Source organism: Cucumis sativus, chromosome 2 (assembly GCF_000004075.3).
Source record: "Cucumis sativus cultivar 9930 chromosome 2, Cucumber_9930_V3, whole genome shotgun sequence".
In the NCBI taxonomy this organism is placed as follows: domain Eukaryota; kingdom Viridiplantae; phylum Streptophyta; class Magnoliopsida; order Cucurbitales; family Cucurbitaceae; genus Cucumis; species Cucumis sativus.
The window spans coordinates 3,877,448-3,894,018 of NC_026656.2; the positions used below are offsets into that span (position 1 = coordinate 3,877,448).

Sequence of the window (16,571 nt, forward strand, 5' to 3'; positions counted from 1 at the left end):
CGGTTTGGTTTTCTTATTTTAATCGAACCCATAAATTAAGTTTCTTTATCATTTTAAGCAAACTCTCTAAGTTATAGGAACAAAAAAAACAATTATTTGGGTGGATATATGTTTGTTATTTTTGTCAAGAAAAAAATGTTCAATTTTAATTTGAAAATTAGAAAGAAAAAAAAAATGATGAGATGGAAAACCAAACCGAACCAAATAAAACCCCCTTTTTATGTTCATCGCTTTCTCATTTTGTCTTCAGAAAAACCATCTCAGTCTCTATGGTCAAATTAATAGACATTTTGGAGAATATTCCTTTTTTTTATGTTCTGATTTAGAATAAATGCTTACATAATTGTGTGTTATGTACTTAATATTATTCTATAGTTTACATTAATTAGTGTTTAATCAAGATTAAGTTATAATTTATTTTTTTCATTTGAAATTTGTATATGGCTACTCAACGTTCAAAATTACAAATCAAATTTGTATATGAATTAATCTTTTTAAGAATTCACATTTTTGACATAGTTAAAAATTTAGAACTATCTTGTTTAAGTTTTAAAACTAAAATATAATAATCTCCTTCAACTTTATGAATGAAATTTCTTTTGATATGTCTATAAATTTGATCTAATATCAAATTTGTTACAATAGTTTCATTTTTTTTATATTCGTGAGTGTTTGAGTCAACTTATGTACTCATCTGATAAATCACATGGGACAAACTGTCTCACTCTTTAACCTTAGAGTGTCAAGAAACTCGTAATAAATTAATTATAGTTAGGTAACCAACATGGAAGACTACTACCTTAATTTCATATAACTCTCTAATCTATATTTTATCTATCAAAATAAATTATTGTTCAACTGATATAAAACATGTACTTTCAATTTTGAGATTAGATGTTCCATCATTTGCAATTTTGAGATTAGATGTTCCATCATTTGCATACGGATCTAGAAAATGTTTCTTATTTATGGTAAAAGCCATATGGTGTTGTTGGCAAATTGTTATAAAAGACAAAATTTGTTAAGCTTTGAAGTAAAGGAGGAGACAACGACCCATTTATAGTTTGATGGTGTTAGAATATATAATTTTTGTTATAATGTCATGTGTTTAAGATGTAAACTATTTTAATTCAAAAAATAAAGTAATAAACACCATAACAAAGAATAAAAAGTGATGAATGTACAATGTAAAAACCGAAGGTTATGATAACTTATTTGAGAATACAAAATTGATATTTGCTGTAGCAAAAATAGCTATTTTAGTCTTAGGTATGTCCACATACATCTCTTTCAATTTATTTTAAATTTATGTATTTCAAGTCATGATAACCTAAAAAAGATATAACACATCCAAGTTAATTCAAAAAGGTATGTATGATGGATTTATATAGAAAATGTATGAAGTGATTTTGTGAGTGTGACTATATTTATTATTGTTTACTTGTATTCTCTAATCGTAATCTCTCTCAGTGCAAAGTTGAGAGTGATTCTTTCAATGGTAAAAATTACATGAAACACACTAAGATAGATACTTAAAAAATAATTTAGTACGGACCTACATTTACCAAATGTAGTTTCTATATGCAGTACTATACATTAACCATATACTTACCAACCATTTTTTAGAATCACTTTTTTAACTGTGGAATCAATCAAGCACCACTAAAGTTTTGAAAATAACTCAGGGTTAGCCTAAACTATATTGTTTCCCACCCCTCGCCCCCAAATCACCGAGCAACACGTGTCGTTGCCAGTTCCCCTTCTTCTGTCCAGAATCTACATTTCTTCAAAGCTAAAATTACTTACTTACAATAGTCGCTCTTCCTCCTCAGTTTGATTAGCTTTTTTAAGTTTTGCTTGGTGTTGCTTCCCATTCACATGAGCTAACATCACTTTCGTTACATAAGCACCAACTTTGCACTTTTCACACCAAAAACTGAACTTTACTGAACTTTTTGCCATGACATCGTTGTTAGTAGTCGGGTTGTTCTCTTGCTGCTGCTTATTCTCCTTTTTCAGAAAGTACGGAATTAATGCATTCATGTCAACACTGCCTTCACTTTTCTCACCTACATCTGCTTCTCCATCTTTTGTTTCCTTTCCTTCCGCACCTCCTCCTGCTGCCGCTGCCATGGCTTTCTGTAGCTTTCTCCTCTTTTTCGATAATGGCTCATGTGCAACTCGGGAAACTTTGCTCTCCTTTTCAGCTCTCAGGTTTGCTTCTTTACGCCTGTGTTTCTTGCCACGAAGGTGATCATTAAAAGATTTTTCTTCCGCAGTGGTTACTTGACACAGGGCACAACTCCACTCGTCCTTGGAAGTCTTCTTCACAAGAGATGGTAGGATGTGTTTGATGGATGGTGATGTCGTCGTCTCAGCCTTTCGCTCTTCTCTAAAGGCATTCGGAACGGGTTTTTCCTGTAGCAGCATTCTCAATTCTATAAGAAATGAACTCGACTTTCTAAGTGCTTAGAACCACTTTCTAAAGCACTTAAAAAGTCGTTACAAACATATTTTTTAAGTAGGATAATTTTTCTAAATCGTGCCATTATTCAAACAATGTATCAATAATAGAAACCTGATCATCAATAATTCCTATATACCTATATAGGCTATGAAAAACTTCCATTTTGTCCCAGTAAATTTAAAGCTTGAGTTGAAAGAAAAGTTCATAGAAATACTTTTAGAAGTTTGGCAACCTTTGAAATCTTAACATTTGTCTGCCAGTTTTATTGAAGTTCGCATTTAAATACCACCAACAAAAATAGATTAAATTACAATTGAACTCTGGGTTAGTGTTTATTTAAACTCTCAAAAGTGACTGTTCTTGAACATTTTTTAATTAGAGACACTAAAATTTTAGGGCCCTTCTACACATTTTTTAAATTATAAGGGACCTTTTGAAAATTATAAGAATAAACTAGATTCAGACTTCAGAGTTAGGACTAAATTGGGCCCTACACATTTTTTAAATTATAAGGACCTTTTGAAAGTTATAAGAATAAACTAGATTCAGATTTCAGAGTTAGGAGTAAATTATTATTTAACCATTTAATACACACATACACATGTCTATATCTCGATATACACATACATATATACATACATACATATATACATACATATCTACATACATATCTACATACATATATACATACATATACATATACACACATACACATGTCTACATCTAGATATACACATATCTAGACATATTTATCAATATACATATCTACATATATAGACATACATAGATATATAGCTCAAAATTAACCATTCATTTTTCTTCTCAAATTAAAATTCTCTTCTAAAATTTAGAGTCTCTCTGGCCTACAAATTTGTAATTAAATTTTTTATTTGTGTCTTATAAATCCATGAACTTTCAAATCAATCTCTAGATTTTGTAATTTTTATAAACATTGAATAGGTCAAGCATCTATTAAATACAAAAAAGGAAAATTAAGAATTTATTTGTGTTGATAAGTTGGGATAGTGGACGTATTTCTTGAATTTGATTTTTTGTTTTAATTTTTTTTTGCTTATTTTTGCACATTTTCTCTAGAGTGGTTTTCAACCCTATTAGAAAAGAAGATTGAATTTTCAGTCCAAGTTTTTTTTAAAAAAAACAAGTTTATTGAAAACTATAATTAGTTTCCAAAAACTGGTCTATTTATCCACTTTGACTAAGAATTCAAACTTTTCAAAAGATAAAAAACCAAACTAAAAAATAGTGGGTAAACAAGCATAAATTACAAAAAAAACTAAAACGAAAAACAATATAGAAATGGTTATGAAACTAGCCTAAGTTTTATGTAAAGAAAAAGAAAACATTCTTTCTTCAGGACAACAAAGGCAGATGGGAGATTGAAACACCTTTAAAAAATGATTTTGAAAAAAATGTCAATACCTCCAAATTAAATAGGAAATTGTCTTTTAAGTTTTCTCAGTCCATCCAATCAACCACCGAACTTTAGTTGGAAATTTAAAATTTTCAACTAATGAAGGTGAGCGTGATATACCAAAAACTGAGCCTCAACTGACTCGATAAAAAAATAATTACTTCAACGGGTCAAATCACCATGGAGAGATTAACATGGGATTCTGGTAATTTCTCAAATCTTATATATTTTAAATTAAATTATTTTCCCAAATATTATATCCAATTGCCATTCAAAGATTTAAAAAAATTATAGCTGTGTTGGGCACTCAGACTTTGGGGAGTGGGGTGGGTTATTTTAGCCCAGTGGGTGGAGTGGGTTATTTTAGCCCACTCCACATGGATTAAGCAAGAGGGGATAGATGAGGGTTATTTTACTCATTCTCTAGGCCCAGATGACCACAAAAATTTTTGCTTTGCTTGAGGTCAACCTCCTCGACCCCGAAATTCTTCCAAATTTAAAAAACTTTTTGAAGAAAATTTCTCGATCTCTCTCAAAGACATCTCGAGGCAACCTTAGCGTACCGAATAATGCTTATATGTTAGACCAACTTCAACTCGAGATCATTGACATAATGCTTAAAGATGTCAATGATCTCAAGCCAAAGTTCGCCCGAGATAGCCTGAGAGCTAAAGAAAATAAGCATGATGGAATATGATCTCGGGGGCTACGGGCACTCGGTGAGTTAAACAACTCTAATCCCTTTCACTTAATACATGCCTAAACATGGAGTTGGGCTAAAATAGCTCACTCCACTCCCCTCAAATATGTATCCCAAACACATACTATAATAACGTAACAACTTACTATAAAACCCAGCAAACTATAATAATACTCAGACTGCACTCCTCACCCCCAAATGCCCCATAAGAAAATTTAGAAACATATAAGATTTAGTATGAGATTAGTATAAGATTTAGGGATATTTGAAAAAATTACTATAATCTATAAATTGGTAAAAGAACCCTAAAACTCAATCAGCTTATTTCTGACGATTTTCCAAGTTAAACTGAGGGAATCATTCCAAAAGATGATGCCAAAAATGATTTTGAAAAACCCTAAAACATGGAATATATTTCATCAAAGGAAAGTAAAAATATAGGGATAAAGAGTCAAACCAGTACAATGAGTTTTCTTTCATTGGCAGCCTCCTTTTTGTCTTCCACCATTAATGGCTGAATCCGCGGCCGCAACGCCACCGCACCAAACCCTAGGCGGTCGGAAGTTTTTACTTGCTCCATATTCTGCCACTCATGGTACGATTGCACCACTAATGCCTGAGACGGCGATGGACAAGGCACTGCCACAGCGCTGGACGGCGGCCCTGTCACAGGGCAGAACGGCGGCGCTACCCATCGTTGCGGCTGTTGGAAAGGATATCCAACTGCCGACTGTGTAAGTCCTCGAATAGCGATCTCTCGTTCGAACAACCTCAGTTCTCTCCTCGCTTCCTCTTTCAGAAATCGCTCCCGTTCAATCTCCCCAATCAATTTCTCTTCTCTCAATCGCATAAACTCCATCTCCAAGTGCATTTCCTCGTTTAAATTGAACGGCTGTCTCAGTGTTCCGATGTTCGTCGTTTGTCTGAACGCGTCTGCTGAATCCATGAAGAAATCTAAAACCATGTAAAATCGGAGATAAGTAAAGAGAAATCCAAGACTTCCATATGTTCTAAGAAGTGCGATCGCAACCGTTGAAAGAGAATCGAAAACCGTTTGTGATGATCTAAAACAGGAACCGCTTCCGTAACTGAAAATGAATAAAAAATCCTAACCGAGCTAGAAAAAGGAAAAGTTCAATTTCTTTCCCTGAATACAATTTTACATTTAATGCTCAACAAAATTCCAATTAAATCTCTCATCGAAAAAACCATGAACAGGTCAGAGTTCCAACGCACTCAGTAAAGAGCTTTTGAATCCCAAGAAAACAAAAGCTATTCACTACTCAAAATTCAAATCATACAAAAAAAAAAAAAAAACAGGAGAAATCTTCAGCCCCTCCATCCGAAAATCCAAACAGAGTAAACACATAAACAACACAAAAACTCGCAATGCAAACAACAAACAAAGACTTCACACAACAAATCATCCAAAAATCGAAAGAATCTAAAGAATGAAAATCATAATGCGGACAAACAAACAAAGAAAAAAGTTGACAAGAAACACAAACCTGGAAATCCTTGCTCAGATAAACAATAAACAGCCGGAGAAGCAGGAGGAAGAAAGTGCATTGGCGGAGGCATAGGAGGAAGAAAGTGCATCTGAGGAGGCGGTGGAGGTGGCGGTGGCTTTCGGAGATCATCGACACGAAACTTGAACTCCATAGAAAAAAAAAAACAGAGAAAAGGAAGGGAACAGAAAGAGAATCGGGGGGAGAGGCGGAAGATGAAAGGGAGAAGGTAAGAAGAAGTAAGAAAGAAGAAGAAAGAAGAAGAAAGAAGAAGAAATAGGAAATGAAGAGTTTAGGAAGGGAAAGCAGCGGGTAGTGTTAGCGCGTGAGAAGTAGAAGAAGGAAAGTTGAAAAGAAAGGGGAGAGAAAGAGGGGGAAAAGGGGAAGCGTTGTTCGCACCGTATCTCTCCACTCTCCAAATACTCTCTTTCAAATGGGATTCTCTTTTTTCTTCAAATGAATAAATAGGTGTGGAGTATTTTTTAAAAAACAAATTGACCTTTTTATTGGATTTTTCTTTTTTTCCAATATTGTCTTCAATTTTTTGAGAAAAGAATAACCTAAATAAAAGTAGGCCTTTTTAGATTTTTTTATTTAGATTTTTTTCCTTTTAATTTCTTTACTTTTACTTTTTAAAATTAAATATTTAAATTTTAAGTTAAAATTTTAAATAAATAGTTGCAAATATATCCATTAGATTCAAAATATTAGCATATATAATCATATTTCCGACTGATATTTTTAAAAGATTGCAAATATAGTAAATTTCGTCAAATTGTATACCATGTTGCAAATATCCATCAATCATGAATAGTCTTGTAGACTAGCAAATATCCACCAAGTACAACTAGATTTTGTTATATTTACAAAAAAATTTAAATCTTATAGTAATTGTAAGGGTTTTTTTTTTCCCAAGAATAATAAAAGAAAATACAAACTATTTACCCTCGATGCAAAAAAAAATCACTAAAGTACAAAAATGCATTACACTCGGTTTGTCATTTTCTATGATTTTCCTATATTTAATTATTATTCCTAAAATTGCTATCCATTATCATTACCATAATTTATACTTAGACCTTGGTTTGATACTATACAACTAAAATTTTGTTGTCTTTTTCTAAAATATACTTTGCACTTTTTAAGCGCACTCACTTAACATGTTATGTTTTGTTTCAAAGTTTTTTTAGATTCAATGGATCGACTAAGTTTATTTTCTTTTGGATTATTATTTAGTCTATTGATATGAATGTTTGAAAGCATTTGTTGCATATAAAGTTCCAGTGATGTAAATTTCATAAATGAATTAAAGTGTTGGTTTCAATGTATGAGTGAGTGGTCATTGATGAACATCTCTATGCATGAGACTTTGAGAGTTTTCTTAGATATGACTGCTTTTAGTTAAATAATCGTTCTATTGGGTTGGATTGAGTAAATCATATACTTCCAAGTGAGTGAATTATCATTATCTTTCTTCTCATCTCTTTTCGGATAGCACGATTGATAAACTTACTTTATAAACATCGTTGCTATAGCTATACGATGCCTATTTTGTTCTACCTTATGTTTTAACTTTGCAACTTTACATGAAAACTTGTACATCTCCCTTTTGTAATTCTTTCAAGTTTTATTATTGTTAATTGCTTTTATTTTTTCTACTTTTATATATATACACACAGAAATTTTAGGAAAAACTAGAGGAATGAAATTATTTACTATTAGTAAACGTCACGTCATGCCATTTTCATCCTGAAGTCACATCATGCAACACTTTGTAGGGTTCGTCACATATTGTGGCGTTTTTTTGAATACGCCCAAAAGGGATTCTCTGACTTGGGTTTAGCAGCGAATCATTGCAACGATTTATATTAGTCACTAAAAAGTTGTTGCAACGAAAAGAATATCTTTAACAACTAATTTTATGCAAGATTTCTTATAGTATATAGGAGGAAAGTTTTCTCAATGTACCCTATTGCCATGTGGCCTTTTCAATAATACATGAACTCTTAAATGATGAATGATAAATGATAGAAAACATCATCGAACTGCTAAACTTTTTTGTCAATTAGTATATAGACAACGTTTATCTACATTCTTTCATCTGACCTCATTTTATAACTTCACGTCTCTCGTTTGTTTCAATTAATGATAATTTTAACACTTCATATGTTTCCTCTCTTATTCAATATCTTCTTACTTATTCTCACTATTTCATTCCCCAATCTCTACATGTAGTCACTTCAATCAACACATGTGGGCTATAACAATAAGGTACAAGAACAACCCTAATCAACCAATATCTTAGGACTTAAATGTTATGAGTTAATGCAATTGAATTTTAATACATAAACAAAATAGAACATGTCAAAGAATTCAAGAAATAATTTCCAATGACAACCAATGGGAGGAAAAAAGAAATAAAATATATACATGACCATATTTATGGGTGAAGATTTTGTTGATCTTTTCTAAAGTTCAAATTCCTTTATTTATTGTTTACAATAATGTTGTTCATGATCCAAAATTATATTGTTTTTTAAGATAATGTTATGTATGGTAATTCAGTGTGTGTTTTGATGAGTTTTGGGGGAATATTTTAATTTGGGTAATTTGTAGTCAGAATTGATTTTTTTAGCATAATTGTTTAAATTGATCATGACCATAAAAACTTATCGTTGATCAGTATAACTTTTGAAATTTCCTAAACCAGTCCCAACCAAACCTCTCTTTATGTTCAATTCAGCTTCGATTCAATCAGTTTTGGTCAGTCGGGTCGATTTTTCAATCTATCACGTTCATATTTACCTTAAATTAAAGTTTGTGACATGTTTGGTGTATTTCTTTTAAACGTTGGTTTTTAAAAATGTTTATTATAAATCCCAAATGTGATAGTCAAATATGGTCGTTTTTGCAATAATTTATTTTAAATTTTAACTTTTGTGTCTAATAGATTTTTGAATTTTTAAGATCGTATCTAACAATTGATAGTGAATTTGGAAAATAAGTTAGAACTTTACTTAAAACACGTTAAGATGGGGGTGTACCACTAGATCTAAAATTAGTTCTTTTTGTTTAACTAAGTTCAATCTTTTATAGTCTGTTTGAACATTTACAAAAGCATAGTCAATTCTAAGACGGTTTGATCTAAAAGACCGATCAATGTTCACCCCTACTTTATAAAAGAATTTTATTGAAAAAAACAAATAACAGTATTAATATATATATATATATATATATATATATATATATATATATATTAGAAAAAGGCAAAACGTGGAAGACAAACAATAATAAATGAAAAAAGAAGAAAAAAAATTGGGATTGAGACTTTAAAATTGTTATGATCAATAGATAACAAACCTAACAAACAGATTTTTCCATTAACTCTCTTCACTTCCACAAACCTCTCTCTTCAATCAAAAATGGTGAACGGTTGTGAGATCTGCTGCGAGATTCTCATCGCCATCCTCATTCCTCCTCTAGGAGTTTGCCTCAAATTCGGCTGTTGCACGGTAATTCCTCTTTCTTCTGCTTCTCCTTCTAATTTCCCCAAACTGACCTAAAACAACGACCGAAGAAACTTCTCTCCCTCTGCGATTAATCTAAATGATCTGACGATGTTGATCTGAAATAGATTTTTATTTTGATTATTCGCAGGTGGAATTTTGTCTGTGTTTGATTTTGACTCTTCTGGGTTACGTTCCGGGGATCATTTACGCAGTGTACGCCATTGCGTTCGTGGATCGTGACCAGTTCTTTGATGAGTACAGGCGTCCGCTGTATTCCTCGGTGTCGGCGGAATAGAACAAGTTTGAATTTCTTGATCTCTATGTGTTTTTAAGAACTTATGGTATGGATCAATAATTATTGCTGATTCTTAAGTAGTTTTCTCTGTTCTTTTCTGGATATTGGATTATTGGCTTTCTCATCATCTCTACTTAGATTTGTAAGGCTCTCTCTTTCTTTGATTGGATTGGATTTTGTTGAACAATTTGAATTAACACAATATGAAAAGTGGGCCATTTGATTATATATCTGTACTTATATGAGAACAAAAAAGAATTGTTTTCATTTGGGATTGGAAGTGTGGCTTAAGGGACTTTGAAATAAGATGTGAGTGTGAGTGTCGTAGAAAGTTAGAAGAATGGAGGAAGAACTGAAATGACTTTCGATAAACGAAAAAAATGAAGTTAAAATCTTCATTTAAATCTTAAACTCTATTCCCTAAACCTAATTTTAATTAAAAAAAATTGGTGCAATCGTGGTAGAATTTTATTGATGAATCAGCTTCCATCGTAAATGTATTTTTGGATTACTCTTAAATTTGATGTTACCATTTCTATTTCTAGGGGTCGAGTGATAACGAGATAGCCATTATAGCAACACTAAAGATTTCAAAATTAAATTTAAGTGGTAACAATAATGGTAGCCTTAATGTGACAATAATATATAACCATAACATAGTCATAATGGTAATTATTAAACCTAATTCCTTTCAAATTCTTACCCTGATTTACATTTTTTTTTTCTAAATATGAGAGTTGAATTCTGAGCTAAATTCTAAATAAAAAAAAAAGTTTTTAAAAACTACTTTTTATTGAACAAGAGTATCATATAAATGACTTATAAATACTCCTACCTTACGACCACTAAGGAGAAGGGTTGATTATCTCCAAGGGCTTATTTTTTGTATGTTTAGTTAGAACCACACATGTGCAAGGATCTCTTACATACAAGTTATTTTATAGGTCGCCCCTCGACTAAAAGATTTGAGTACAATGTATTTTATGTGATTTTAACAAGTTTTAAACACTCTCATTTGAGCGCCAAGTAACTTTTCTGTTTTTTTTAGTATCCTAAATATGAAAGAGAGTGATCATGAGTATATAAGTGTAGACAACTATATTTATTGGTATGAAACATTTTGAGGTGACAACAAAATCAAAACCACAAGAGTGTATCATGTATATCTAAAGTAGATAATATCATATCATTGTAAAGATATATGAGAGTCTATTGTACTTAACACTATGAAGAATCAAATTAGATCTTAAATATAGTTGAATTGAACTTACTTTTAGATCATAATATTGAATTTGATCACAATGAATTGATTATGAGCTTGACATAAATCTACACCTAAATATATGTACTAAATTAACTTTATATGATACTAAAAGTAATCATGGCAAAAGATCTACAGTCTTATATATTTTTAAAATGAGAGTTTAAGTAAAGAAATAGAATTGTTTTAAAATAGAGCAATTAAAACTATTTACAAAACTCTGGCCAAATTATTAGATTCTATATAATTCATTTGATTGTTTTTTTTACTATATTTTGTAAATAATTTTAATTTTTGTCTGTTATAAAAATTCCTCCATAAGTAAGAGGAATAATAAATTAAATTAAAAATATAATAAAGGTAATTTAAACAACAAATTCCCTCCATAAGTAAGAGGAATAATAAATCAAATTAAAAATATAATAAAGATAATTTAAACAACAAATTCTTCTTAAGAGGAGTCCTCTTGGATCATCACACATGCACTCATACCATCTTAAATCATTAATAGACTTAAAATTTTAAAAACAAATTTAATGTTATATTATGACCTAAACCAAATAATTATATGTAATATAGTTTTAGAATTATAGAGGAATGATTTAGTGTGTGGATGCATGTGGTATGTATTCTCCATCCCTATCTCCAAAAGGAATTCGAGAAAAAGAAAAGAAGATTCTTATATTCCGATCGGATTTGGAGTGAACCCTTGATAAAGAAAAAGAAGATCATGAAATGAAGAAATATGAAGTCATGAAGGAATATTACTAAAATGAGACGATGTGATAACTAAAAGAAAGGGAGATGTCGACATTTATACAATATAAGTTCGACATATTCTTCACAAATGATTGATTTAGAGAAATATCAACCAATGTTACATTCCCAATCACTTTCTCCTTTTTTTTTCTATTAAAAACTTCTGGTTCTTTAAAATGAATGAGATTTTGTACCAATAACACGAGCAAATACACCTTTACATGCCTTCAATATCAAGAGATATGTTGGAGAAATTCTCTAATCCTAGAGATATATTTCGAGAATATCAAGATGTATTTACATTTTTAAAAACTAGATTTTACGAATTTTTATGTTTCATCCGAAAAAAAATTAATTCTATAAAAAATTGAGTCTTCGTAAATATAATTCAAAAAATAAATCTAAAATAATAAATAAATATTTTATTGTTTTCAAATAAGTAAACATGTCTTTTAGTGTCATTTTTACGTTTATTTTTTTGTAATTCATGTATTATTTTACAATATAATGAAAATATCAATTCACCTCTTTTATCGATATCAAATTTATGAAAATGTAAAAATATTGACGTATTGATAAAAATTAAATATATATTAAAGTTAGAAATATTTTTGACACAAAACAGAGGGCAGATAATGGATGTGTTTTATAATTTAGGGTTATTGTTAATATTATTTTGATAAGAAACGGATAAAAGGTAAAAGGATATAAAGAATGATGAAGGACATTAGGAGGAGATGTGTGCATATGAGTTTCACTAAACCAACTTTGCTCCCCTCACAAATTTTCAATAATTTTTTAAGCTTTTAAAATAATTGCTCCACCTACAATAATTGGCGGATTAAGTTTTAAAAATATATAGTTGAATTTATTCTAAAAAATCAATAAATTGATGTTAATATCTATTTTATTTTGTGTTAGTCTATTCTATGTATTTTAATAATGACTATTTTTATTTTTTAATTTCTATTTTTGTTTTGTTTTTGAGAGACATCAGATGGTTACTTTCTAAAAATATGATAATAAATATATTAAAATTAATATAAATACTATTTTCGTCTTTCTATTTTTTTCATTTTGGTTCAGGTTGGTTCTTAAGTCTTTAAAAATTTCATTTTGCTCATTGTTCTTTCAACTTTGGCTCATATCGGTTCATATACTTTTAAAATGTTTATTTCGGTTCCCATCAAAAGAGATGTTAGTACGAATATTCTTTTTCTTTTTAAGAATTGAGTTGACAATTACTCTTAGATCGAGTAATTTGAATAATTTACACAAAAATAACCGATGATAAATATGAATAATTGAATTGTAATAAAAGAAAAAATTGTAGAAAATATCCTGAAACTATGAGTTTGGTTACATTCACGTTTCTAAACTTTTAATTTGATCCGATCCCTAAAGGTTGTTAATTTTTTATTTATTGAATATCTGTATTTTTCTCTCTTTTCTCTAGTACCTCTCTTCAATTCACGATAAATTGAAGTATGGGTACAAGTACAACAAGAAGGTGGAGATATTGAGGTTGACAGGGTGGGTCCTCACTACTTTCAAATTCTCAAAAGTTCCTAATTCTCCTTTTTCAAATTCTCAACATATTGGGGTTTCACTCTTTTCTTCTCTAGTCTTTCTCTATGTTCTGTTTCTGTTTTATGATTTTCATTCCCTTTTTTGCGTTCGACATAGATATGTTTTCTGCTGCTTTTCTTCCCAGTCCTCCTTCCCACTCATACATATATACCTTTTCATAAATTGAAAATGAAGTCATATAGTTCGCTTCTCCTCGTAATGTTGTGCGGTTTCTTTCTTGTTTTTTTTGCAATTGAGAATGGAAGAGCATATGTCCTCTAGCTCCAATGAGTGGGTAATTTGTATGTAGAATTGAAGAATAATTGAAAAGGATTGAGAATTCAAATGGGGAATCGAAGAAAAATGTCTATGATTGATGATTTCAATTGCAACCTGACGAGAGAGATTAGAAAGATATATGAGGGGTTTGGTTATAGTTATTTTGGAGAGTTGAGTGGGTAGTTATTCTAAGAGAGAATAATTAGGAAAGTTGATTAAAATAACGAGGTGAAAAATACAAATTGAGAAATGCGAGATAATAGGAATAACACCATCCACGTAGTTGAAAATGGTTTTTGCAACTTTTTCGATTAAGAAAAGGGTCGGTTGAGACTATCTCCATTCTCACGCCAAATGATCGGATTGCGCTTTTGCTTCTACTCCGCGCATCTCAACGAAAACTCCAAACGAAAAGAAAAATAAAAACCTCTATTTCCTTTCTTCATTCCTAAATTTATTTCCAAGGTCACCCAAAAAATGGCGGAGCCGTCACCATGGGCGGAGCTGACTCACGAGTGTCTAACCAACATCCTCTCCCGTCTAACCATGGAGCAGCGGTGGCGCGGCCCTATGCTCGTTTGCAAACACTGGTTCCGTGCCGCCACGGATCCTTCTCTTTTTTCACACTTCGATCTCGAAAAAAGGTTCGAGTCTGCCCCCACCGAGCTTCCGGCCTGGTGGTTGCCGGAGTTCGAGACCAAAATTGATTCCATGCTCCGATCTGCCGTCCGTTGGAGCCTTGGATCTCTTTCAGTTATTCGGATTAGACACTGCTCCGATTCTTCTCTCGATTTAGTCGCTCAAGGGTAATTAAATTAACTTTTCTTCTTTTAATACTAATTTTAATTTTATTGTTGGGGCCAAAAATGGAGCTTTATTGTTTGGTTATTAGGGTAGAAGATTTCATTTTTATTCTTCTCATATTTTTTTTTATTCAGCAAGCATCTTGATTGTGAGTTTTTTGTTTTCATTTTATAATTAAGTTAAGCATTATCACTTGATTTTTGCATCTGCTTTCAATTTTCAACAATCGATGTGCAGTTTTTTAGAATTAAAATTGTTGGGTTCCTCATTCAAGATGGGTTTTTTTAGGATGGTGGATGGGATGGGATGGGATGGGATGGGATGAATTTAGAAATTCTAATTGGTTAGGGATGTACCTTATAGAAAGGATTCCTTGTTTTGGAAACATGGTTTTTTTTTTTCAATTCATAAATATTTCATGGAATTTGATGTTCTCATAAATAGTCCACTTAGGGACTACGAGGATCTTTCTCAAACAATAGGGAATGAATTCTAATAGTAAACCATATGAACTCAATTTGAACTTTTTCCATATCGTATGGATAGTTTAATTGCAAAAAAAAGCAATTTCTAAAGATTGTTTGGATTGATTTTTTAAGTGCTTAGGAGTGTTTTTCAAGAGAGAAAAAATAGTGTTTTTACAAGTCCATACAGAGTTTTGACTCTAAATAGTCGATGAGGTCATGAGTATGGGCTTTGCAACAAAAATGGCTGTAGAATCTGGCATTGGAGATGAGTAAGATAGCATGGACACTAGGGATTATCAAAAGGGAAAAGGAAATCATATTATGGGTTGGCATATATTGATGGCTTTCAACTTACTTCACATTTTAGATGCCCAAACCTTGAGGTTCTTTCCATCAAGAGCTGCGCCAATGTTACTGATAGATCAATGGCTAAGATTGCTTTTGGCTGCCAAAAGCTCCGGGAAGTAGATATCAGCTACTGTCACGAAATCTCAAACGTGTCTTTGGCATTAATCGGCAGGCATTGTCCAAATATCAAGACTCTAAAACGAAACTTTTTTAACAATCTAGATCCTTCCCAACATAAGGGAATTGTCCCTGACAATTATCTAGATGCCCGCCCACAAGATGTGGATTCAGAAGCTGCCGCTATTGCAAAATTCATGCACAACTTGGAGTACCTTGAACTCGGTTTCTCTAAACTATCAGCTAAAGCTCTAACTTTGATCTGTGAAGGATGTCCTAACCTCAAGTACTTGGATCTGTTTGGGTGTGTGAACTTGACCAGCCGAGATATAATGAATGCTACATCAAGTTTGGAGCATTTGGAGATTAGGAAACCAAATTTCTACATTCCAAGGTCGGTCTTTCACACGGAGAGGTATGATCATTGGAGGTTGTATGATGAGAGATTCCAAACTGATATTTTCCGAATTTGATGATTCTGCAAGTGCACTTTTAATACTATATGTATAGCTGCACTTAGAAACCAAGTTTAATGTTGCTTTCCTAAGTTGTACAGTTTTTAATTTACCTGTTCTGTTTTATGACAGTTACAAGTCTGTATTATATTTGTAACTTGTATGGTGGACTGATGTGGCACAAGGTTGGTACTCTTGTAGTTATTGTTATGGGTTTCAGGTTTCACCCTGTACATCTCTAATCTCTTAATATGCTAATGATGGGACAATTCACATGATATTACAACATTTAGAAAATTAATTTCTAAATATGTAGTCACCAGGGATCGCCCATCACTTCTTAGTTATTGAGACCGTCTCCTTTTCTACCACTATTTTTCTATATTTTCTTCCTCTAAAATTCCGATCCCTCCATCAATATAACTAGTCCAAATATCTGACTTAAAAAGCTCTGGTTTAGATGCATTTTAAGTTTTATACCTTATACCTACCAGGGCGGCTGGATGGTAGTTCAGGAGGTACGATGGAAAATTTCTATTTATGGGATAGATCACTCAAACCTACCATCTCCTTGAAACTTTTATTGCAAGTTAAACTTCAT

General features: G+C 31.6%; 3 protein-coding genes across 4 annotated transcripts; 2 read left to right on the forward strand and 1 right to left on the reverse strand.

Annotated features, from left to right (window-relative positions):
* Nucleotides 1-1,505: 1,505 nt before the first annotated feature.
* Nucleotides 1,506-6,535, reverse strand: LOC101215299. 2 transcript variants are annotated; one of them, XM_004144747.3, is made up of 3 exons: nucleotides 6,108-6,535; nucleotides 5,063-5,553; nucleotides 1,506-2,418 (listed from the first exon to the last, which is right to left on the reverse strand). In XM_004144747.3, exons 1-3 carry the CDS (start codon nucleotides 6,259-6,261, stop codon nucleotides 1,807-1,809), a joined length of 1,257 nt encoding a protein of 418 aa, XP_004144795.1. In that variant the 5' UTR covers nucleotides 6,262-6,535; the 3' UTR covers nucleotides 1,506-1,806. The 2 variants fall into 2 exon arrangements, with proteins under 2 accessions (XP_004144795.1, XP_011648895.1); XM_011650593.2 differs by having other exon boundaries at nucleotides 5,057-5,553.
* Nucleotides 6,536-9,378: 2,843 nt separating this feature from the next.
* Nucleotides 9,379-10,139, forward strand: LOC105434560 (UPF0057 membrane protein At4g30660). Its single transcript, XM_011650594.2, has 2 exons — nucleotides 9,379-9,619; nucleotides 9,765-10,139. The coding sequence occupies exons 1-2, from the start codon at nucleotides 9,530-9,532 to the stop codon at nucleotides 9,909-9,911; spliced, it is 237 nt and encodes a 78-aa protein (XP_011648896.1). The 5' UTR covers nucleotides 9,379-9,529; the 3' UTR covers nucleotides 9,912-10,139.
* A 3,433-nt stretch (nucleotides 10,140-13,572) lies between these two features.
* LOC101218939 (F-box protein SKIP1) lies at nucleotides 13,573-16,279 on the forward strand. The gene is made up of 2 exons (XM_004144680.3): nucleotides 13,573-14,585; nucleotides 15,418-16,279. Exons 1-2 carry the CDS (start codon nucleotides 14,257-14,259, stop codon nucleotides 15,986-15,988), a joined length of 900 nt encoding a protein of 299 aa, XP_004144728.1. The 5' UTR covers nucleotides 13,573-14,256; the 3' UTR covers nucleotides 15,989-16,279.
* The last annotated feature ends 292 nt before the right edge of the window (nucleotides 16,280-16,571 follow it).

Excerpts from the sequence above, each read along its gene's own strand:
- LOC105434560 (XM_011650594.2), top strand. The coding sequence starts at position 9,530 with ATGGTGAACGGTTGTGAGATCTGCTGCGAGATTCTCATCGCCATCCTC. Across the intron at positions 9,620-9,764 it reads TCAAATTCGGCTGTTGCACG|GTGGAATTTTGTCTGTGTTT; the intron begins GTAATTCCTCTT and ends GATTATTCGCAG.
- LOC101218939 (XM_004144680.3), top strand. The coding sequence starts at position 14,257 with ATGGCGGAGCCGTCACCATGGGCGGAGCTGACTCACGAGTGTCTAACC. Across the intron at positions 14,586-15,417 it reads CTCGATTTAGTCGCTCAAGG|ATGCCCAAACCTTGAGGTTC; the intron begins GTAATTAAATTA and ends TTCACATTTTAG.
- LOC101215299 (XM_011650593.2), bottom strand. The coding sequence starts at position 6,261 with ATGGAGTTCAAGTTTCGTGTCGATGATCTCCGAAAGCCACCGCCACCT. Across the intron at positions 5,554-6,107 it reads ATCTGAGCAAGGATTTCCAG|ATTTCTTCATGGATTCAGCA; the intron begins GTTTGTGTTTCT and ends ACATGGTTTTAG. Across the intron at positions 2,419-5,056 it reads AAAGAAAACTCATTGTACTG|GAAAAACCCGTTCCGAATGC; the intron begins GTTTGACTCTTT and ends ATGCTGCTACAG.